This window comes from Coregonus clupeaformis, unplaced genomic scaffold (assembly GCF_020615455.1).
Source record: "Coregonus clupeaformis isolate EN_2021a unplaced genomic scaffold, ASM2061545v1 scaf0095, whole genome shotgun sequence".
NCBI classification, from domain to species: Eukaryota; Metazoa; Chordata; class Actinopteri; order Salmoniformes; family Salmonidae; genus Coregonus; species Coregonus clupeaformis.
Genome location: NW_025533550.1, coordinates 442688 through 467500, shown reverse-complemented (window position 1 = coordinate 467500; position 24813 = coordinate 442688). Strand labels below are relative to the sequence as shown.

At 44.6% G+C, this 24813-nt stretch overlaps 1 protein-coding gene across 4 annotated transcripts in view; it reads right to left on the bottom strand.

The window, feature by feature from the left end:
• Positions 1-22652, bottom strand: part of grin2bb (glutamate receptor, ionotropic, N-methyl D-aspartate 2B, genome duplicate b) — a 141314-nt gene extending 118662 nt beyond the window's left edge. For 2 of the 4 annotated variants that reach the window (XM_045213272.1, XM_045213275.1), the window contains exons 1-3: positions 21912-22652; positions 20410-20575; positions 13644-14375 (exon numbers count right to left, since the gene is read on the bottom strand). In XM_045213272.1, the coding sequence (XP_045069207.1) occupies positions 13644-13652 (9 nt within the window). In that variant the 5' untranslated portion in view covers positions 13653-14375; positions 20410-20575; positions 21912-22652. Of the gene's footprint in view, positions 1-13643; positions 14376-20409; positions 21242-21911 lie in introns of those variants that run through there. The other 2 variants (XM_045213274.1, XM_045213273.1) reach the window with 2 other exon arrangements.
• Positions 22653-24813: the final 2161 nt, after the last annotated feature.

Sequence of the window (24813 nt, the reverse complement as noted above, 5' to 3'; positions counted from 1 at the left end):
TGAAAGACATTGAGGATGACAAACAGGAAAGCTGATCTTTTTCCATGTGGTCCTGATTTACAGGTTGTAGCCAAGGAACACAACATATATGTCTGAGAGCCTTACACCTACACTATCAATTTTCTACACACAAATAATTCATAAGTATATACATAATTCATGAGTAACTTTTTTTTATGTAAATGGTTGGACATCAACGGCTCTTCACCAACATGTGGATTTGACAGCCATATTGGAGATGACTCATCAGGGCCGATGACATCCACTTCAGTCATTGTTCTCAGTGACATCTTGATCTCTGGGTTTAGAGATGCATCTCTTTATCTCTGTACGTCGCTATTGTGCTGTTGTCATCAGATAATCAGACGTCAAGCTGTTTTAATTAGCCTCCTGCAGGAGCTTTGTGACATAGGTTATTATTCTATTCAGTATTATACAGTAATTAATCAATTCTATCCCACCAGGGGAAATATCAATTAATTCACTGATTTCTTGCAATGTACTGTATTGCATGCTGATTCGGATTGTATTTCCATATTGTTGGACAGTCAAGGATTGGTTAGCGAGCGTCTTCTTATCCATATGTCTCCAATTTACGACTGTAAATGGTAGTAATTCATGTCCTTAGAGAAGGAGTAGCACACACATTATGAGAATAAATGGAATTTGCTTTAGCCTGACAGTAATGTTGAGTAGATGGTGATCTCCCTATTTAAATCACAGTCATGCAGCCGAATCCTCTGGATACTCAATGATTTTAATTAAAATGGAGAAATGGAAAGAGAGAGAGATGGAGGGAAGGAGAGGCAGAGAGAGAGAGAGAGAGAGAGAGAGAGAGAGAGAGAGTTTCCTGAGTGAGTGAGTTTCCTGAGTGAGTGAGTTTCCTGAGTGAGTGAGTTTCCTGAGTGAGTGAGTGAGTGAGTGAGGGAGTGAGTGAGTGAGTGAGTGAGTGAGTGAATGAGTGAGTGAGTGAATGAGTGTGTGAGTGAGTGAGTGAGTGAGTGAGTGAGTGAGTGAGTGAGTGAGTGAGTGAGTGAGTGAGTGAGTGAGTGAGTGAGTGAGTGAGTGAGTGAGTGAGCGAGAGAGAGAGAGAAAGCATATAGCTGAAGCAGAGGAAAAGAGATAGAGAGATAATAGCGAGAGAGAGAGAGAGAGAGAGAGAGAGAGAGAGAGAGAGAGAGAGAGAGAGAGAGAGAGAGAGAGAGCGAGAGAGAGAGAAAGGAGCAGCTGGACATGAGGCAGTGAAGAAGGGAGAGAGTGGGTTGAAATGGGGAGGCAGATACAGAGAATCAGAAAATTAACAATGGGAATTAGAGAGGAGAGAGGAGATAGAGGGGTAAAGGAAGTGGCCATGTCTAGAGGAGACAGTCTCATCACCCTATTCATCCCCAGAAGTGGGGCCAAGATGATGTAATCATCAATACGAGCCACTTGAGATATCAGTGGTGAGTAATAGTCATCAATCTGTTGCTTCTCTATGGCCTAAAAAGGGAAGGAAAGTCACTATTTTACTGAAGAGGGTCTTAGGTGTTTGATTAAGTGTGCTTAAACTCGGTCGAGAGGCTTTTCAATGCTAATTGTGCTTAAATTCCACACACATGCATGCCTGCATAAACACACACACACACACATTCCAGCCCGAAACACACACACACCCAGCCCTAAAAAAACGTACTGAGAGTAGGAGGGTTCCTCTATCCCCTGGGGTCTTCATTACCTCATTGAAGCCATTTCTTCCAGGGAGCTCATATCTCCTGGACTTGATTTAGCAGCCAACTGACCACGCTCCTCTGGCTGCTCCTTACTGCAGCAGTACAGAGCAGAGTGGAGGGGTCTCTATGTAGGCTGGAGCCCGCTTCACAGTGACTGAACCACCACTGGATTAGCGCTAGATGGCCTCTATGACTGGACCACCACTGGATTAGAACTATAAGGCCTCTTTGACTGGTCCACCACTGGATTAGAACTATAAGGCCTCTATGACTGGTCCACCACTGGATTAGAACTATAAGGCCTCTTTGACTGGTCCACCACTGGATTAGAACTATAAGGCCTCTATGACTGGTCCACCACTGGATTAGAGCTAGATGGCCTCTTTGACTGGACCACCACTGGATTAGAACTATAAGGCCTCTATGACTGGACCACCACTAGATAGCCTAGTGGTTATATGGCCTATACAGTATGGCATCCCTGTGTCATCACTGTCATTTCTATACTGCACCTCTATATCTCTGTCTATGTATTCTCTGTTTGACAGCTAATGTGAACAGCCATGCAAAAAACAACACTTGATACAGAAAACTTTCCCTTATTCAAACCCAGAGACTCACTGTACTACTTTTGTCTGGGAAGATGTCTTTCTGGCAGGATGGAGGGATGATTCATTTTAGCCTACCTCCTGAGGACACTAGTTATGACCTGCTTCCCCCCCACCACCACCACCCTCCCAGTCTCGTTACCCTCCAACCCCACCCCAACCCTTCTCCACTTCAGTGGTCATGGGTAATTCATTAGCACGCTGTTCACAGCAGAGGGCCAAATGAAAGCAAGCTCAGTGATACAGTCAGGGAGGGACACTCAGGTTCACTTCAGGTTCACTTCAGACAGTAGCTAGAAACACTCCGACTCAGGAGATAGGTTCACTTCAGACAGTAGCTAGAAACACTCAGACTCAGGAGATAGGTTCACTTCATACAGTAGCTAGAAACACTCAGACTCAGGAGATAGGTTCACTTCAGACAGTAGCTAGAAACACTCAGACTCAGGAGATAGGTTCACTTCAGACAGTAGCTAGAAACACTCAGACTCAGGAGATAGGTTCACTTCAGACAGTAGCTAGAAACACTCAGACTCAGGAGATAGGTTCACTTCAGACAGTAGTTAGAGTCACTGAACTGCGTATGCTAATGTTATCCACTGGGGTTAGAACCCGGGTCTCCTGCACTGTGAGCCACAATAGTCTGATAGCCCACCGAGCTAAAGCCTAGGCATTAGCATGGGGAATCGATCCAAATGTTCAGGTTTCAGGCAAGGGGACTTATCACACGAGCCAGCTCTGTTCGACTAATTACACTAATAGCTTTATGGAGCCAAATTCCTTTTTTTAACCATGAACACCAGAAAAGTATTTCAAACAAGGGTTGGAACCGGTTCAGGGAACTTGTCACTCAAACGTATTCCTGCGTCTGCCGCCAGCTGGAAATCTTTGCCAGTGGGTGTGTGTGTGTGTAGGCTACCTGCCCCTCCTCTCTGAAGCATAGGTTACTGTAGCCCCTCCCTATCTGAAGCATAGGTTACTGTAGCCCCTCCCTCTCTGAAGCATAGGTAACTGTAGCCCCTCCCTCTCTGAAGCATAGGTTACTGTAGCCCCTCCTTCTCTGAAGCATAGGTTACTGTAGCCCCTCCCTCTCTGAAGCATAGGTTACTGTAGCCCCTCCCTCTCTGAAGCATAGGTTACTGTAGCCCCTCCCTCTCTGAAGCATAGGTTACTGTAGCCCCTCCCTCTCTGAAGCATAGGTTACTGTAGCCTACTGACGTTACAAGAGTGATTCAGAAATGAGGGAGATGTTTAAAGAATGGATTTACTTTTTCAATGCTAGTTAAGGATACTATAGTTATCACGTTTCACATTGGATTTATTAACTACAAAAAGGTAAGACGTGTTTTTAATTCTAGTGCTGCTCTGCACACACAAGCTTGTTAGATAGCTAGCTAGCTAGCTAGCGAACATTTGCTCTGGTCCAAAGTTAAACCAACTCGGAAATTCAAAGACATTCAAAGTTCCTCCATAAAAGCCACTCCTCCGTAGGTATAATTCTGTGGGCCTAATTCAGATAATGCATGTCATAACAAGATGCCCAGCGCTTCAAGGCAAGGTTCCTCCATCCTCACCCTCAAAATTCCAGTTGCATCACGTTCCCTACACTGTGACTGGCAGCACAGTGTGTGTGTTTGTCTTTCATTATGATTAAACCATACTGTTACGGCAAAATACAATTTGTTCTTAACTACTTTTGTCACGCGTGCTGTAGGTGGGTGTAGTGGTGGAATCAAACGCAGGACACCGAAGTATAGTCCAACAGACTTTAGTAACTCTCCAACAAGGAAATTACGAGAACACTTGCCCGTAGGCGAAATAACGCACGAAGGCGAACAAAACAAATGCGCACTACACAGGTGCGTAAACACTCCACGCAGTGGAGGGAAGCTCAACCGAGCGAAATAGCGAACATCAGCCCTACACACGACAGACAAAAATCAATAACACACAACACCTGACAAACACAACGAGAACTAAATAGGACACTAATGACACTAAATGAAAACAGGTGTGACAACAATCAGACAAAAGCAAACGAACATGAAACATACAACGGTGGCAGCTAGTATTCCGGAGACAACGAACGCCGAAGCCTGCCCGAACAAGGGAGAGAGGCAGCCTCGGCCGAAACCGTGACAGTACCCCCCCCTTGACGCGCGGCTCCAGACGTGCGCCGACTCCGGCCTCGGGGACGACCCGGAGGACGCGGAGCAGGGTGCGTCATGTGCCCACGATGGAATTCCGTCAGGAGAGACGGGTCCAAAATGTCTCTCCTCGGCACCCAGCACCGCTCCTCCGGATCGTACCCCTCCCACTCCACTAGATACTGGAGACCCCCCATCCGACGTCTCGAATCCAAGATGGACCTCACGGAGTACGCCGGTGCCCCCTCGATGTCCAATGGGGGCGGAGGAGTCTCCCTGATCTCACTTTCTTGGAGTGGGCCAGCTACCACCGGCCTGAGAAGGGACACATGGAACGAGGGGTTAATACTTTTATATTCAACAGGTAGCTGTAATTTATAACACACCTCGTTCAACCTTCCCAGGACTTTAAATGGCCCTACAAACCGCCGACCCAGTTTCCGACAGGGCAGGCGGAGGGGCAGGTTCCTGGTAGAGAGCCAGACTCGATCACCAGGTGCGTACACCGGTCCCTCACTGCGGTGGAGATCGGCGCTCGCCTTATGACGTCGGAGGGCCCGCTGCAGGTGGACGTGTGCAGCGTTCCATGTCTCCTCCGAGCGCCTCGCCCACTCATCCACCGCAGGAGCCTCGATCTGGCTCTGCTGCCAGGGTGCCAGAACCGGCTGGTAACCTAACACACATTGGAAAGGGGTTAGGTTAGTGGAGGAATGGCGTAGGGAATTCTGGGCCATTTCGGCCCAGGGAACGCACCTGCCCACTCCTCCGGCCGGTCCTGGCAGTATGTTCTAAGAAACCTGCCCACATCCTGGTTTACACGTTCCACCTGCCCATTACTCTCCGGGTGGTAACCCGAGGTGAGGCTCACCGAGACCCCCAACCGCTCCATAAAGGCCCTCCAGACTCTGGAGGTAAATTGGGGACCTCGATCAGACACAATATCCTCGGGTACCCCGTAGTGCCGGAACACATGGGTGAATAGGGCTTCGGCAGTTTGCAGGGCGGTAGGAAGGCCGTGCATGGGGAGCAAACGACAGGCCTTAGAAAACTGGTCCACAACGACCAGTATAGCGGTATTCCCCTGTGAAGGAGGAAGGTCAGTAAGGAAATCCACCGAGAGGTGGGACCATGGTCGTTGTGGCACGGGCAGGGGTAGTAACTTACCCCTAGGCAGATGTCTAGGCGCCTTACACTGGGTGCACACCGAGCAGGAGGAAACATAAACCCTCACATCCCTTGCCAACGTGGGCCACCAGTACTTGGCACTAAGACAGTGCACTGTCCGGCCGATACCCGGATGTCCAGAGGAGGGTGACGTGTGAGCCCAATAGATCAATCGATCCCGAACCTCGAGCGGAACGTACTTCCGACCCTCCGGGCACTGTGGTGGACTAGGGTCGGTGCGTAACGCCCGCTCGAGCTCAGCATCGACCTCCCACACTACCGGTGCCACCAGACACGACTCCGGCAGTATGGGAGTGGGCCCCACGGACCTCTCCTCCGTGTCATACCGCCGAGACAGCGCATCTGCCTTACCGTTCTGGGACCCAGGGATGTACGTGATCTTAAACGTAAACCGGGTCAAAAACATATTCCATCTAGCCTGCCGAGGGTTTAGCCTCCTCGCTGCCCGGATGTACTCCAGGTTACGGTGGTCCGTCAAAATGAGGAAAGGGTGTTGAGCCCCCTCAAGCCAGTGCCTCCACACCTTTAGGGCCTGTACCACGGCTAACAGCTCCCTGTCCCCTACGTCATAGTTTCGCTCCGCCGGACTGAGCTTCTTGGAATAAAAAGCACAGGGGCGGAGTTTAGGTGGCGCGCCTGATCTTTGTGAAAGCATGGCTCCTATACCGGCCTCAGACGCGTCCACCTCTACCTGAAATGGTAAAGAGGGATCCGGATGCGCCAGCACTGGAGCCGGGGTAAACAGGTCCTTCAGCCTCCCAAATGCCCTGTCCGCCTCGGCAGACCACTGCAGACGCACCGGGCCCCCCTTCAAGAGAGACGTGATGGGAGCTGCCACCTGTCCAAAACCCCGGATAAACCTCCGGTAGTAATTCGCAAACCCCAAAAACTGCTGCACCTCCTTCACAGTGGTTGGTGTTTGCCAATTACGCACGGCTGACACCCGGTCTACCTCCATCTTCACCCCTGACGCAGACAACTGATACCCCAAAAAGGAGACCGACTCCTGGAAAAACAGACACTTCTCTGCCTTAACATACAGGTCGTGCTCCACCAGCCTCCGCAACACTCTGCGCACCAGGGCCACATGCTCGACACGGGTAGGCGAGTACACGAGAATGTCATCTATGTACACCACGACCCCCTGCCCCTGCATGTCCCTGAAGATCTCATCCACGAATGATTGGAAAACTGACGGAGCGTTCATCAACCCGTATGGCATGACAAGATACTCGTAATGGCCCGAGGTGGTACTAAAGGCTGTCTTCCATTCATCGCCCTCCCTGATGCGCACCAAGTTGTACGCGCTCCTGAGATCTAATTTAGTGAAGAAACGCGCCCCATGCAAGGACTCAGTCATGGTCGCAATCAGCGGGAGTGGATAACTGTACTTCACCGTGATCTGATTGAGACCACGGTAATCGATGCATGGGCGCAAACCACCATCCTTCTTCTTCACAAAAAAGAAACTCGAGGATGCAGGGGACGTGGAAGGCCGTATGTATCCTTGTCTCAGAGATTCGTCTATGTAAGTCTCCATAGCTTTCTTCTCCTCCTGAGACAGAGGATACACATGGCTCCGTGGGAGCGCAGCTCCTGCCTGGAGGTCTATCGCACAATCTCCCTGCCTATGGGGCGGCAACTGCGTTGCCCTCGACTTACTAAACGCAATAGCCAAATCCCCATACTCAGGGGGAACGTGCAATGCGGGCACCTGGTTTGGACTCTCCACCGAGGTAGCCCCTACGGAAACGCCTAAACATCTACCCACACACTGGGCAGACCACTCCATCAGAGCCCTCTCCTGCCACGAAATAGATGGGTTATGGGTACTCAACCAGGGCATGCCCAGCACCACCGGATACGCAGGAGAGTCAATCAGAAATAGCTGAATCATCTCCTGATGACCCCCCTGCGCACACATCCTAAGTGGCGCAGTGACCTCCCTGATCAAGCCCGCACCCAACGGACGGCTATCTAGGGCATGAACGGGAAAGGGACATCAACAGGAAGAAGGGGAATCCCTAAAGCTAAACAAAATTTCTTATCAATAAAATTCCCAGCCGCGCCTGAATCTACCAGCGCCTTATGCTGGGAATGAGGTGCTACCTGTGGAAAACTCACAGGCAAACAGAAATGTGCAATAGAGAGCTCTGGGTGAGTGGGGCGCCTACACACCTGGAAGGAATCCCCAGTGCGGGACCTGTCGTCCTCTCCCCTAGGAGGCCATCCCCAGCACCTAGCCGCGGTGTGTCCTCCCCAACCACAGTTGGTGCAGGGGATGGACCCCCTAGTAAGCCGACCCCTCCTCTCTCTAGCGCCAGCACCCCCGAGCTCCATGGGACACGGCTCGGAGGCGCTGGAGGGTGAAATGGACGGACCCCCTCGGAACGTCCGCGGGTAGCTAGTAGGTTATCCAGCCTGATGGACATGTCGACCAACTGGTCGAACGAGAGGCTGGTGTCCCTACAAGCCAGCTCCCGACGGACGTCCTCTCGTAGACTACACCTGTAGTGATCGACGAGAGCCCGATCATTCCACCCTGCATCTGCCGCTAGAGTACGGAATTCGAGGGCGAACTCTTGCGCACTCCTCCTCCCCTGCCGGAGGAAGACCAGACGCTCCCCCGCCGCTTTCCCCTCCGGGGGATGGTCAAACACCGCCCTGAAGCGGCGGGAGAACTCGTCGTACGTGATGGTGTCCGCGTCGATCTTCCTCCACTCCGCGTTGGCCCATTCCAATGCCTTCCCGGAAAGGCAGGAGATCAGGGCGGACACGCTCTCATGTCCCGAGGGCGCCGGGTGCACGGTGGCCAGGTACAGCTCCACCTGGAGAAGGAATCCCTGACACCCGGCCGCGGTTCCATCGTAGGACCTCGGGAGCGAGAGTCGGACTCCTCAGGGTTCCGGTGCTGGAATGGGCGGACTGGCCGATGGTGCTGGCAGGGAGGGTGGCGGTGGAGGCGTTCCCCAGCCTCGAATGGTGGTGATCACCTCCTGCAGTGCGGTCCCCATCTGCAGGATCTGGTCCCGTTGTTCCCGAACCTGGTCCTCCAGCGTCGTCTGGGCTGCTGCGGCTCCTGCTGATTCCATTTAAAGGTGTGTTATTCTGTCACGCGTGCTGTAGGTGGGTGTAGTGGTGGAATCAAACGCAGGACACCGAAGTATAGTCCAACAGACTTTAGTAACTCTCCAACAAGGAAATTACGAGAACACTTGCCCGTAGGCGAAATAACGCACGAAGGCGAACAAAACAAATGCGCACTACACAGGTGCGTAAACACTCCACGCAGTGGAGGGAAGCTCAACCGAGCGAAATAGCGAACATCAGCCCTACACACGACAGACAAAAATCAATAACACACAACACCTGACAAACACAACAAGAACTAAATAGGACACTAATGACACTAAATGAAAACAGGTGTGACAACAATCAGACAAAAGCAAACGAACATGAAACATACAACGGTGGCAGCTAGTATTCCGGAGACAACGAACGCCGAAGCCTGCCCGAACAAGGGAGAGAGGCAGCCTCGGCCGAAACCGTGACAACTTTCCTATACAGATTAAATCGCTGACCCGCTCCACAGCAAACTGCTCTATCCGCACTGATTGGTGAAGTCATTTAATGTTGAGCTAAATGTGAAATGAAATTTATATTTCAGAGGTTTAAAAAGGAACAGAAAGGAACGATGTAAAGCGTTACTATTTGGGGTTGGAACCGGTTCAGAACTTTATGTTTGCTGATCGTAACAGTGGAACGGAACGAATTTAGGTTCCAACCCCTGATTTCAAATGTTTTATAAATTAGCTATACTTCTGGTTTGGCTAGTAACCCTCTTGTAAGTGGTTGCAATAGCACACTGCTAACTTGAATACAATGGAACCACCCACAGTATACCAACGGTCACAGCTCAGTTGGTAGAGCATGGCGCTTGCAACGCCAGGGTTGTGGGGTTAGTTTCCCACGGGGGGCCAGTATGAAAATGTATGCACTCACTAACTGTAAGTGGCTCTGGATAAGAGCGTCTGCTAAAATGTAAATGTAAATGTCACATTGGCTCTTTGTGTTCTTTTCTGTATAGATCCCTTGGGGAAAGAGTTTGTCACAGAGGTTTGAAACTACAAAGGAGTCTCATGCTTTATCTTCATGGCATGTACTCTACTGTAGCCTTGTTAGAACATATACTCCTTCTATGAATTCCATCTATTTTTTTCTCTCTCTCTTTTACCCTCTTTATCTCCTCCATTGAACGTATCATTATCCTCTCACTATCGTTCCTTCTCTACAGAGCCACCTGCACAACACATGATGATCCCAATCCTTCTCTACAGAGCCACCTGCACAACACATGATGATCCCAATCCTTCTCTACAGAGCCACCTGCACAACACATGATGATCCCAATCCTTCTCTACAGAGCCACCTGCACAACACATGATGATCCCAATCCTTCTCTACAGAGCCACCTGCACAACACATGATGATCCCAATCCTTCTCTACAGAGCCACCTGCACAACACATGATGATCCCAATCCTTCTCTACAGAGCCACCTGCACAACACATGATGATCCCAATCCTTCTCTACAGAGCCACCTGCACAACACATGATGATCCCAATCCTTCTCTACAGAGCCACCTGCACAACACATGATGATCCCAATCCTTCTCTACAGAGCCACCTGCACAACACATGATGATCCCAATCCTTCTCTACAGAGCCACCTGCACAACACATGATGATCCCAATCCTTCTCTACAGAGCCACCTGCACAACACATGATGATCCCAATCCTTCTCTTTTCCCTCTCTCTTTTGTAATTCATCAAATGTTCCCTCCTTTATTCCTTCAACCTGTTCTGGTATCATACCCCCCTCCACCCCTCTCTCTCATCCCTCCATCTCTCTCTCTGATCTCTATACTTCCAGCCCTCTCTCAACGCGCCACGCTCCCCTTTTGTTCTGCGATCTGCCTCTCCGTCTGTGAAAAACCTGACTCTCTCTCCCCCCTCTCTGTTTCTCTTTTTCCCCCTCTTCATCTCTCTCTCTCTCCCTCTTTCCCCTCTCTTTCTCTCTCCCTCACTGTACCTCTGTCTGCCTGTCAAAAAGCAGCTTCAAAAGGGGTTCCGTTGGCGTGACAGGGAAAAGTGACAATTTCTAAAAATATATAAAAAATACACATAGCATCTAGACATTCTGATCATGTAACCAACTAGACTCTCACTGTGCTGCATTGACTCCAGTCAAAAGAAGCCAAGATATTTTAAATGGAGACATTTCTCTATCCAAAAGCACTATACACCCTACCCTATCAATGTTATCCAAGCATCTAGACTAGGGTTGGGTCTCAAACTACACCATATTCCCTTTTTAGTGCACTGTCTTTTGATCAAAAGTAGTGCACTATATAGGTAATAGGGTGCCATTTGGGACACAGAGAAGGAGGATATCAGGTAGCCTATTAAGGGGAATAGGTATCGAATGGGCAATTCAAGGCATGCTTATTAGTTGAGCTGATTTGGCACTAAGAATCTACGATGATCAAGACATTCTGATCATGTCATTACAGAACACACCGCCAAAGAGAGGGGATCAGTAACCAACCGACTGGACTCTCACTGTGCTGCATTGACTCAAGTCAAAAGAAGTGGTCCTCTATAGCTCAGTTGGTACAGCATGGATGGTGTGTTCGATTCCCAGGGCCACCTGTACGTAAAATGTATGCACGCATTGACTGTAAGTCACATTGGATAAAAGTGTCTGCTAAATGGCATATATTATTATATTAAGAAGCCAAGATATTTCAATGAAGATGCATTTCTCTATTCAAAGGCCCTATCCTATCAATTGTATCAAAACACCTACACTAGAAGGATATCCGGTTGCCTATTAAGAGGGATACGTGTTGAAGGAATGCTGATATGAGTGAGAGAGCGAGAGAATGGCTCTCTAAGAAGCTACAGTGTGTGGGCTGCAGCAGTATCACAGTGATGGGTCCCCTCTCTGCTATTCTTAGAGCTTCCCTCCTTCCTTCAAAGACAGTCACACATGACTGGCTGTGGTGGTGGGGGAAAAAGAGAGAGAGAGGTAGAAAAAGAGAGACATTTGGAATGCTTATTTTCCATCACAGATAAGCAAGGGGTGAGTGGGTGGGAGTCAGATCATCGTTCCAAGAAATGCTGATCATCATTTATTAGAGCGACAGTTAGTGAGTGCATACATTTTCGTCATAGTTGATGGGTCAATGCATTGATGCTCGTTCTGGAAAAGTCAAAACTTTGGAGATGGTGATGCATTATATGATCAAAGATGAAAGAAAAAGTGTAGAATAAGAAAAGAAGGAACTATTTAAATGTCTTTAACTTTGACCATAAGGAATTCTGTACATCTCTCTCTCACACACACAAACCGACACGCACACACACGCTCGCACAAATGCAGACACTGTCCAATACATTAAAGTACACACAAACACCTGGCCCCCTGCACTCCAAGTCCCCTTTATCCCTTAATGACTCCATCAATATTTATAAAACCAGTCAAATGAAGCCAGAAGCCAATAGAGTTGCCTGCCCGGTCTACAGTCTGTAACCATGATGCACTGCTGACACTCTCTCAACACACACACACACACTCTGGTCACAGCCTACTGATCACAGAAGGGGCCTGCCACACCACTAAGCCCAGCAAGAGAACAAGAGAACACGTAATCCACCACAGAACAAACCAGCTCCACAAACAAGCTCCTTCTGGGTCGCACGCTCCAGCTCCCAATCTATCTGTCTGTGTTTCAAATGGCACCCTATTCCCTATTTAGTGCACTACTTTTGGCCCATAGGGCTCTGGTCAGAAGTAGTGCACTTTATAAGGAATAGGATGCCATTTGGGACATAGCCTCTGTCTGAGATCTCCATCCTTGGTCAGTTAAATTACCATTTCACTCTCTCTGAGTCTCATTCGGTAGTCTGCCTCTCCCTGCCTGCCCCTCTCTCTCTCTCTCCCTCTCTCTCTCCTTAACTGTCCATCTCTCTCCTGCTCTCTGTCTCACCTCCAGTCTCTACATCCGCTATTAGACCAACTTGACCAACTTGTCTCCCACTGTCTCTTACTCCCAGTTTTCCATCAACTTTTAGTTCCCCCCACCCCAGCTCACCCCCGGAGAGAGAGAGAGAGAGTTATTCCTTTCTTCCTCTATGCTCTCCTAACTCTTTCTTCCTTCACCCTCCATTGTCACCCTTTATCCGTTTCTAGTTTCATTCTCTATTTCTCGCTTTTCTCTCGATCTCGCTGGCACTGAAAACAAATTGTTCTAGATTTAAATAACAAACCCAAAAATGTGCAATGACTATCTGTACACACTAGAAGGAGTACAAAAAGAAAGCCATTGGTTATTAACGGCCAAAAGAGAGGACGTTGGTTTTACTGGTCATATTAGGTCATTACTGTTCACAAAATACACAGAAATAAGCCTGGCAATTTCAATGGCAGACAGTTCCACATTCAGCCTCATGTGGATGTTGTATCACACAAAAAGAAACGGAAGGCTTTTCGATCGAACCTGCATTGTGATATTTAGGCAGTAGCTCTTTTTCTTCAAACACCACTACTACTACCAGGTATATTCTGCCCACAGTTGGATGCATCCAGTTTTCACAATAACAAGTGTGTGTGTTCACTGATAATAGTTTATTATCGAATACACTGCATAATTATAAATGTTTTTAAATGCCTTTTCGTGAACTAACACTTCGTTTTTCCCTCCCCCTTACCAGCTCTGACTTTGCTGATATTTACTTTATTGGGGGGAAATGTACTGGTTGTCCCGCCTAGCTATCTTAAGATGAATGTATAAGAGCGTCTGCTAAAGGACTACAACGTAAATGTAATAAACATTGCAGGTTCGATTGAATTTCGACCTAAGATTGATGGACTGCATCTATGAAACAGAGAGAAAAGGTCAAGCGTAAAAGGCCTTGGGGGTCCTACCTTGTACATTGCCAGCCCAGATCACCTCTCTACTCTTCAGAACTGGCATGGTGGTGTGGTCTGGGACTCAACTACTCCTCTCATAGCACCGGGTGGAGGGAAGCATGAACAGATGAAGCCGTGCAGAGGAGTAGACGTGAAGAGGGCTTATGGAGTGAGGGATGAGCACCTGGATTGAACGTGTGTGTGTGAGTGTGTGTGTGTGTGTGTGGAGGGGATCAGTGAGTGATAACAGGTGTAATGTAAATACAGTGTTCAACTGCTGATAGGAATATATACTAACTTATGTCCAAATGTCAAGTATCAGAATAAAATCGCTTGTAGAATGAATAATGAAAGATCTAATGTAGCTGTGGTTCAATGTGTTTTAGATTTAGCATTTAGGACAAAAACTGTCAACCGTCAACTCAAAATGTGTAGTTTGAGTGTGTGAGGAGAACTCAATAAAGAAAATGAGAAATGAGGAATGGAGAAAGAGATGGAGAGGGGCGAGGCGTTCTCATTTGTCTCTTGTCGTCCGACTCATCCTCCCTTCTTCTTCCACTGGACGATACAGCGCGACGAGGTTTCCTCTGACAACTCTGTGTGTGAGAACAACGGTTGCCGTGGCAATGCTGAGATTAGAGCACGTCTTCCTCTTTCCCTTTTTCTGTTTCTTCTGTCGCTCCCCTCGTTTATTTAGTCACCGTTGTCTGTCTGTATGTTCGGTCTGTGTTCTCCCCTTTGTCAAGACTGGGGGAGAGAGGAGAGGAGGGAGATAGAGAGAGGGTAAATAATCAGACACTATCTGTTAGGTTGAATGTTTCTCTTAATGGTGAATGGTATTGTGTAGTTTGTATACACAAGTCAATTGCTTCAGAGGTTTGGCTTTTAACACAGCTTTTTACCTTTCACTTCACAATCTGAATTCAAGTCGCTTCTGACTTATTGATTGGCTCCTAGCCAACACACTATTATGCAATGTGATTTATCTTCTTATCACATATCATAAAAGTTTAATATTATACATTAACAGACAGTACAAAATGCATGCACCAAATATATGGTTTGTGGTGGTTGGATTCAACTTTGGCCTAACATTAAATACCACTTTTTTAAATCAAATTTCAGAGAATGTCCCATATCTTACATTGACAGACATACAAAATGGGTAAAATATATAGCAACCACTTTGCCAATGTTGATGTTAAAGGCCCAGTGCAGTCAGAAATGTGATTTTCCTGTGTTTTATATTTCCACACTATGAGGTTGGAATAACCGCCTGAAATGTCGGTCTTTTTTGGTGGGATAGTTTTGGCCTGCCTGGTGAAATCACCAGGCGGTAAATTAGTTAATAGACCAATAAGAAAGAGTTCCAAACCTCTCTGCCAATAACAGTTAGTTTTCATCCCCACTCAAACCACTCCCAGACAGTCTGCTTGAGAAATGTATATTTGCTAAAAAGCTACTATTTTTAATTAAAAACTATCACAGTAAGTTACGAGATTGCTACCAATAAATTATTTGATATTGAGATACAAACGGCCGCATTGGACCTTTATGTATTCAAGGTTTGTAGTGGGTAGATTTAACTTGAGCCTAACATTCAATACATTCAACATTAGATTTCTGAAAAAGTTCCATATCTTACACGACAGACATAAAATGAGTTAAACAAACAGGAAGCGCTTAGCCAATTTTGATGATAAGTATTCAAGATGTAACTTCTTTGGCGTAACACCCACTAGTCTCTGATCTTGTATGCATCATTCTCTCTTCCTGCCGTTATCCCTTCCCAGTTCTGTTGATGGGTTGTGTCCTGCATTTGACCATGTTGCCCTCTAGGAAGTGTGTGTGTGTGTGTGTGTGTGTGTGTGTGTGCGTGTGCGTGTGCGTGTGCGTGTGCGTGTGCGTGTGCGTGTGTGTGTGTGTGTGTGTGTGTGTGTGTGTGTGTGTGTGTGTGTGTGTGTGTGTGTGTGTGTGTGTGTGGTGCGTGCGTGCGTGTGCGTGTGCGTGTGCGTGTGCGTGTGTGTGTGTGTGGTTGCGTGCATTTTAGCCCTGGGAAAACTGTCAAAGGATATCACTGTGTGAGGAATTTTTATCCTGTCTGGCGGAATGATAAATTATGTATTCAACACATTTTATTTCCAAAACCCATCTTTCTCTCTGACTCTTTCCAACTCTAATTATCTCAAACTCCTTCAGTAGTATTTAAATGACATTAATATCGCAAATTATGTATAGGGCTCAAAGAAACATACACTTATTTCAGCAATTAAATACTGTACCAAATGCAAGTAAGCCAGCCAGCCCTCACTCAAGGGCTACAATCAAACAACGTCTTTCAAAAACAATTATTCAGAAATATACAATATGATATATTGTGGTGAGAGCAATACAAATGGATTAAACAAAACTACTGATTATTAATATCTATCTGGAAAGGGCAGCAGATTGGAGTCTCCTAGTTAAATACATAATTATAACTTAATTTCTTCCCTTCCAAAATAAAAAGCATAGCATAAAGGAAATATGTGAGTTACAGCCATACAACGTAAACCCCTTTGAGACTCAATAAGTAGTGCTAGGTCTATAGCCTACATACAGGAAATAAAATCCATTATGATGTCTTTATAGAATTGACCAAAAATGTCACAAATTGAACATACAGGCTAGCCATGTCTCTCAAATGTAGCAACATAATTTAATATGCGTCACAGCTTCGTTATAGCATGAATCCTTTATAACTGAGACGGAGGGGTGGATGGATGCCCTTCGTGAGACAGGAAGACATTGTCTGCGTCCCGAATGGCACCCTATCACCTATATAGTGTACTACTTTCGGCCAAACCCCTGTGGGCCCTGGTCAACAGTAGTGTACTATATAGGGAACAGGGTGCCATTTGAGACAGAGACATTGTCAAAAAATGTACCTGGGAGTAACATTGTGTATTATAAATATTGATAAGAGCTCACTCTCCTAGCAGAGTGACATCCCTCCTTACTGTGCTGTTTTAAAAGCCTACCTAAATCATTCAGACTGCTTGGGTCTACAGTACACTATACTCAATTAACATCAACGCGATTTTTTGAGAGACTACTTTTGCACTAATGATTGAGATGGAGGACTAGGAAGGATAATTAGTTAAAAAGCTTAATGCAAGGCCTTCGTAAAGTAAAGTCTAGACTTAATATTATATCTGACATTCGTTTCAACTTTGCTCCCGATTGACTTCAACCACTTAAGATCAGAATCAGATTTTATACTATGTGACATTTTGTAGAATTGAAGATAAAATGAAAGTTAGTTCTCAGGTAATGACTAAGTAGGAGCTGTGGCAGTTTTATATGGTTTTATCTAAATAACCAAAAGCCAAGAATTTCACATTTTGTGGGAATATGAATTATATTCACAAGCACAGTTTTCACCACACACCATCCTCATTTTTAAACCCCCATTTCCATTAGAAGCTTAACTGAATTTCTCTGAAATTACTAATAGGCCTATGGGGTAGTGCCTGTCATTTTTCAACAAAAAAAAAAAACGCCATTAGGCTACTCAAGCCTACAGTGACCCACCACGGCATCCTATGATGCAGCCTGAAATATACACTTTAGGGGGCATCAATGAGGACCAAGCAGGCCCTGGCTGGTGTATGATTCACTGTATCACTCATTTAAACAGATTTGTCACACAGATAGTAGAATGTAAGGGGAAAAAAAGGAGGAAATATAGCTAAATATCTGGAAATATCATAATAAGATATAGAGATACTGAATTAAAACCAAATCAAAACAAGCCATAACGCAGCCACAATGGACCAAATTGCAAGGGGACACTCAAATTACCTGTACACTCTAAATTGTACATAACAGATATAGGCTAGGCTATATGGGCCCGATTACAACTTAGGAAATTGCGCCTTTTTTAAGCATGCCTTTCCTACACACTTGGTATTCAGACTTACCTTATGAAGGTGCGTAACGGGCTTTGCAGGTGTGGTTCCCTTGTGCACACTGAATAAATGTAATTCAACCGCTGAAAACCCTCCCACTTGCTGGCCAACAGATTTTCTCGTGTAGTTTTTATTCAATAGGGTTTTCAGTATATTTATCTTAAGCCATCCCTTTAAATATGATATGCCTTTTAGTTTGACTTTTGTTGACGGACACAATAGAACATATCGAGAGAATGGGTTTCGAATATTAGGGATCAATGAAAGAAAGACATCTAAATATATGCATATTTGTCTCCGTTTCAGCACCAATTGGTATATAAACAAAATGCTCTGATCTTGTACATTACTTAAGGTTAAGAAAGTATTTGTGATAAGATATGGGACATTTTCTGAAATTTGATTTAAAAAAGTGGTATTTAATGTTAGGCCAAAGTTGAATCCGGTATTTATTTAAAAAACTGGTTTGGAGAGCCTTTACTCACAAAAGAAAGAAAACGGTGGTTTGATTCATTCAGAAAATTGCCACATTCAGTTCTTCAATCCATGGTAATGTTGGAAGATTAGTGTACATAGAATTATAATAGGGAGAATAGTGTACAATAGTATGCTATACCCTTGTCTATTGCCTGCACTAACCATGGAACTGTAGGGCGGCAGGTAGCTTAGTGGTTAAGAGCGTTGTGCCAGTAACCGAAAGGTCGCTGGTTCTAATCCCCGAGCCGACTAGGTGAAAAATCTGTCGATGTGCCCGATTGAGCAAGGCACTTAACCCTAATTGCTCCTGTAAGTCGCTCTGGATAAGAGCGTCTGCTAAATGACTAAAATGTAAATGTGATGACACAGCCAAGTATTGCGCCATGCGTCGGGTTCAAACTGTTAAGGCTTGGTCTGCCCGCTCCATAACGATTTAATTAGCCTACATGTCTTTATATATAATCAACTGTTACTAATGATCCTCAGCAACAACCAAATGGCCGTGACAGTGTTTACAGAGGAAGCAAATGTAGGTAAACTAAACAATGTAATGAAATGAAATGATAATGTAGGCTATACCAACTGAAGCGAACTAACAGTAAATTGGCAGTTGAATATGTGTTGTTATTAGGCTTACTGAAGGTCGATACTGATAGTGGCTAATATTTCACATGATAGAAATAGGGCCTATAATTAAGATATTCGAGACTGCCCATCTCTGCAAGTTAAAAGGCCGTACAATTCAAATGCTGCATAATGGCACAGTATTTCATGAACTTTACTGTGGGAAAGTTGATATGCTTCAGTTGCCATATGACATGTCTCCAGCGATTATAAGGTCAAATATATCTAAAACACGTGTCATTTATATTTGCAATTCCCTTATCCAAACGGATTACTAATTTACATAGCTTTTATCAATAGATCTTATCAAATTGTATATTACAGTGCATGAAGAATGGTGTTATTTCTATCGTGAAAAAATTCAGTAGATGCTTTTTCCACTTGGAACTGGTAGGTTCGCTAGACCTTATTCATGGTTTATGTGTAAAGGTGGTGGAATTATTAGAAAATATAGTCAAGGTCAGAATACAGCGTATCTGTAGACACACCTCTGCCATACCTTCATTTATTCGATCTCCATCCAAAACTAATAGCAGTGAATAGCACACTATTCTCATGCTTAATAGAGGGAAAAGTGCATAAAAAGGGAATTACGTTCCATTTACACTCACTTAACTCGGGTCGGAATCGGGCCCTATGAAGATAAAGAGATCCAACAAACAAGACAATGCAGCCATACTAGACCAGGGATCTTAATGTTACCCATATTGTCACAGCAAAATAATCCTGCAGCAACGGGATTTGAATGTTTAGTCCATAATGTTGCTTGATCAGTGGTTATGCTATTAGCTGGCCAAAAGTAGGCTACATGAAAAGTGCAATACTGTTAATATAACCTTGTGTTAGTGTGGGTTTTCAGTGAATTTATGTAAATCACGATGCTCATCTACATTTCCTGCAGTGCAGGAAAATTCTCAGCAACAAAAGTGATCAAATTAAGATCCTACATCTGTACATGAACAGTAGCACTCTGTATTGTAGCCTACTAATTGGGTGAGTTAAATATAGACACAAAACAATGTTTTTAGATGGAGAGAGGAGAGGAGGGGCAGGCCTATAGACTACACCAGGGATCATCAACTAGATTCAGCCACGGGACGATTTTTTATTGAACAGACGGTCGGGGGGCCGGAACATAATTACAAATAATTTGTAGACTGCAAATTGACCGCAAGAAGCCCAAACAGATATAATATTTGACTAAAACATAATCATTTCAAACCTTGCTTACATGTGTATATGATCACGTGTCTCTCTATTTTGCGTGGGAATATTTGGGAACAGATTTCCAAACTTCAAATAACTTGTAGCTGATTTCCTTTTATGTGTTTTTGCTCAGAAAGCTTGGGGTGCCAAATAAAACCACCCGCGGGCCAAATTGGGCCGCGGGTCGCCAGTTGGGCAACCCTGGACTACACAATGAGCTGTTCTATACAGTACAGTTCATGTAGAGGGTAAATGTATAGAACATGGATTAAGATCAGAGGCTGTGATTGGACAGTGTGGCGAGGATAGATCTAAAAGGACAGAGAGAGATCTAGATACTGTCCACCCCTTTAGAAAGCAACCTACTAACCAAGGTTCATGCAGAATAACACACACCTTTACATGCTAGTGCACACACACACACACTCTCTCACACGCCTGCAAGCACACACACCCACACACACCCTACATGCAAGCAGAGGTGCGTACACACACACACACACTCAGTTCAATCCACTACTCACCTATTTAACTCTTGTCTGTAACTCATTATTAATTTAGTGGTGATCAGAGGAGTGGGACAACAGTAAAGACAGAGCTGCCACAAAACGTGGTGTGGGTTCCTTAGTCCTTCATGGTGAAATCCCGCTCAAAGCAATAAATATGGGGTGTTTGTTTGAATTGAACCCCCTTTTTTATCCACAAGAAGAAGAAAAAAGACAAAAGTTGAAGATTTAAAAATAAATGCATATTTAATGCATATTTAAATTGATTGAAATTATTTGTCATAAACTGTGTGTGTGTTTCCGATGGACACACAAGGGCTACATTAATAACTTATTTTGGATAAACTGGTGATGTTGATGTTTGAAAAGGGAACTTCCATAAGACATACAACTGAGATGCTGAGAAGAAGCATCATAAAGAAAAGAGAGGAATGTGACAGAGAGAGATGGAGAGCAATGAGATGAACAACATATTCTTCTCCCACTGATTTCTATTCTTATCTGTCTATCAGTCTGTCACTATTTCAAACCTACACACACACTGTGAACAGCAGTCTTCAGATTTGTCGCAAGCCAAGGCTTTACAAGCTTTTTAATCTACAGTTCAACAACTAAGCCCGGAAGTCTCTCCTGATTTACGTGCCTTTTGAGATACAAGAGAGGTGAAATACAAGGAAGGGGAAGAAACCGCTTCAGTGACAATCAATGGAGAATTGTCCATTCTAGTTGAAAAAACATCAAACCGAAATAAGGAGGGGGCCGCTAAATGAAAGATGCAGAAACAAATGGAATTGAATTCTAAAAGTGAAATTGGTATGGGACGTTTATTACTTTTGGGTAATGTGTGTGTGTCAATAGTTCATGGAATGAGAAAGAGAGAGGGAGAGAGAGATAGAGAGCGAGAGCGAGAGAGAGCGAGAGCGAGACAGCGGGTGGGTGGGGGAGAGAAAGCTAAATTCAGGTGATGGACCAGCTGAATGAAAGAAATCGAAAATCAAGCATTAACCGTGATATGTCAAATAACCAGAAATAGCCACAGGGGTCCAATAATACCTTACCCAACAACCGCAGTTTTCAAGTTTACAGTCCAAACACACAGTTTGCCAAATCACAAGTCAAAACTTCAGGCAAAGCGTCATCATTTTGTGCTAATGTTCCAATTAAGACTCAAAATGGCATCTGACAACAAGTACATACAAGAAATGCAACGCTTTCTTTCACATGTATAAGGCGAGACAGAGAAAATGCCAAAATCACAGGAGGGTTAGATAACTGTATTCCTCAAAGACGACAATGAAAAATGGATGAAGTTTGACTGAACTGACGTGGAGAAAGAATGGGCATGGTAGAATGGTGAGACCAACATCAACTGACTGTGAGAACCAGATATAATCGCTCTCCTTTTCACCATAGTTTAGTGTGTGAGTGTGTGTGTATCTGTGTTTTATGTATACGTAAAGCACACACAAATACACACACAGACAGACAGATGGACAGACACTAAATGATAGTAAACCTACCTAGAGTTACCAATTAAGAATCCCGCAAAATTGTGATGCATAGGATGTGGGTGAGGAAGGACCAGAAGAGGAAGAGAGGGAAAATGGGGGAAAAGGAGTCATTGAAGAAGAGTTCTTGTTTAAGTTGTCTCTTTCTTTCAAAAATTCAATCCAAGTTCATTTACATCTGAGTTTAAAGACAGAGAAAGAGAGGGAGAGGAATGTGCTGTGGAGAACTGGTGAAAAATGGTGTAGGAGGGAAGGAAGGGATAAGGATTGAAAGGGATGGAATGGTGAGGAGGGAAAGAAAGAAAGGCCAAAAATAAAAATACAAACTCCCCCTCCTCTCTCTCTTTTCTCTCACTCATAAATAGAGGAAATTGTACAGCAGGTAGATGGAGAAGTAAATGAGGAGACAAATGAAGGAGAGAGCAAATATATGAAAAGATGAAGCACCTCCCAGCACCACGATGAGGAAGAGAAAAAACATACAACGAAAGAAAAAATTGAATACTCCAAAGCCTTCCGTTTTGGCGGTTTGGGTGAGCTGAGAGGAGAGTTATCAGTAATTTCTCCAACTGTTACAAATCTTCTCTTCCTTTTCTGCCACAGGAGCCTTCCGGTTAGATACGATGTAAAAGCCCTCTCCGGCACAACTGTTAAACGTGTCAAACAGGCTGCATGGTGAGGTACTACCCAGAGCTAGAGAGAATGTACAACTGGCACCTCCATCTGCCTTAGAACGTAGAACTCAAAGTGCGCTCACTCGCTGTCCACCACCTCCTCTATGAGAGAGAGAGAGAGAGAGAGAGAGAGAGAGAGAGAGAGAGAGAGAGAGAGAGAGAGAGAGAGAGAGAGAGAGAGAGAGAGAGAGAGAGAGAGAGAGAGGGAGAGAGAGAGATGTGGAGGTGGGTCCCTCTATAGGATTTTGAATTAAAGGGATACAGGGTCTCATTTGCAACAGATGTCCAGGAAAATATAATAAAATAAGGAGAATGGCTCCCCCTATTGTCAATAATGAACACCTGCTACCTGACAATGTTTTTAAAAACTAACGTGTTCCTCACATACTTTGTGGGGGCACAAAGTACGTGAGGAAAGCTGTTGATCAGAGGCTGAAAAAGCTTTTTCCTGCAATCGAGAGCCATAATCATTATGCTTTATTCTATGTAAAAAAATAAATAAAAATATTTTTCTGCATATCTAAGCATACCTCTTGAGCTGTCTGTATCCTCCTGACTGGTGGTTCTTTTTCTTTTTTTAAAACGAAATATGCTTTTCTGCATCTCTGCTCAAATCTGGGTAAAAGACTTAAAGGAATGTGAGTCTTATTCAGTACATTTAGTAATTGCTTGCTTTTCTAAAGTCTACCAACCTTGCCAGCAGGCATGCCAGCTAAGATAGTTAGACAAGCTAGCTACTGTCTTTATAACTTGATTGATAGCCTGAAATGACTTCTTGGTAGCTAGTTATAAGGTTCGGAGAATGGGGACTTTTCTGGGCTAGCTAAAGCCAACTTCATAAAATTGCTAGGTGGCTGGCAGTATTACAGAGAAACAACAACAACTTTTTTTTTATTAAAAAGTTTAAAACAGGACAAATCTGAGGGGGCACGTGCCCCTGTGCCCCCTATGGGCATGACGCCTCTGATTGTTTCAATAAACAAATATTAAACAATTGATGAACAACATTGAAGATCTGGAGTGAGATAAGTAAACATGGTAAAGTAGCCTATAGGGTGATAGAGAGAACTCACCATCATTTGGCCATGTTCTTGACTTCCTCTCCTGGAAATAAAAGTCAAACCACAAGGTAAAATTGACAACAATAGGCTAGTGTTTTGCTGTACTCATGGACTGTATTATACCTTTTTTTATTATTATTATTATTTTTGGGGGAAAGATGGAAGATATGCTAGCAAGTTCAAAAGGAGAAATTGGCTAAATACTTCTGAAAACTCGTGCTCTACACATGCAGTAAACTTGAGGTAAACTCACCAGTATCATGCAAATACTAACTTACCTCGCTATATTTACTGATGATGTTGATGAAGGGAAATTAAAACAATGTCATTATTAGGATTTCTTCATTAATTTACTACAACATCCGTGAGCTCCCAGGCACAATTTTGCGCCAGAACCTTGTATGGATGGAATTTAAAAGTGCATGTGGAATCCAACTTCGTGCTTCAAGTCCTTTCCTTTGGCGTGCGTTTGCTGTTTGACTTAGTAGGCTCATCATGGCGAGAATTCTGACAGTTTAGCTTTGAAGAAGTTGATGAGAAGATTACAGTCAAAATGTAAGTCATTTAATATTTTCCTATGTAATTGACTCATTTTTCCTCTTGCCAATTTAAGATGGATCTCCATCTATGGCTGCATTTACATAGGCAGCCCAATTCTGATCTTTTGACACTCTTTTGACCAATCAGATCATATCTTTTGCCAATAATTGGGCAAAAGATCAGAATTGGGCTGCCTTTGTAAATGTAGCCTATGCTACAATTATGAATAACTACCTTTATTTCCCAGATTATCCCAGTTGAGTTTAGTCATATGCTATGGCCTGTGATTGTGTATGCTAACTAACCTATGTTTGGACTCTAGACATAAAAGCTGTCATGGAGGGGGTAAATGCCCATAGAGAATGATAGAGGTCTCTAGTGGCCAAAATGCCATTTTAGCATGGGCACTGCCATTGAGGGCTTCCACCATGCTTCCGCCATCTTAAAGTAGTCAAAGTAGTCAACTGGGTGGGGATTCCTATGGGTTGTAGCCTAAATGGCTCTGCCCATGCTGTCACAGACACTATAATAGCACAGATCTAAAGATGAGTCCTCTATCAATCTCTATGTTAAATACCTAATAAAGACAGCTGGGCTTACAAATATAAAACCTAATAAACACCTTATTCCTGCCCTCTA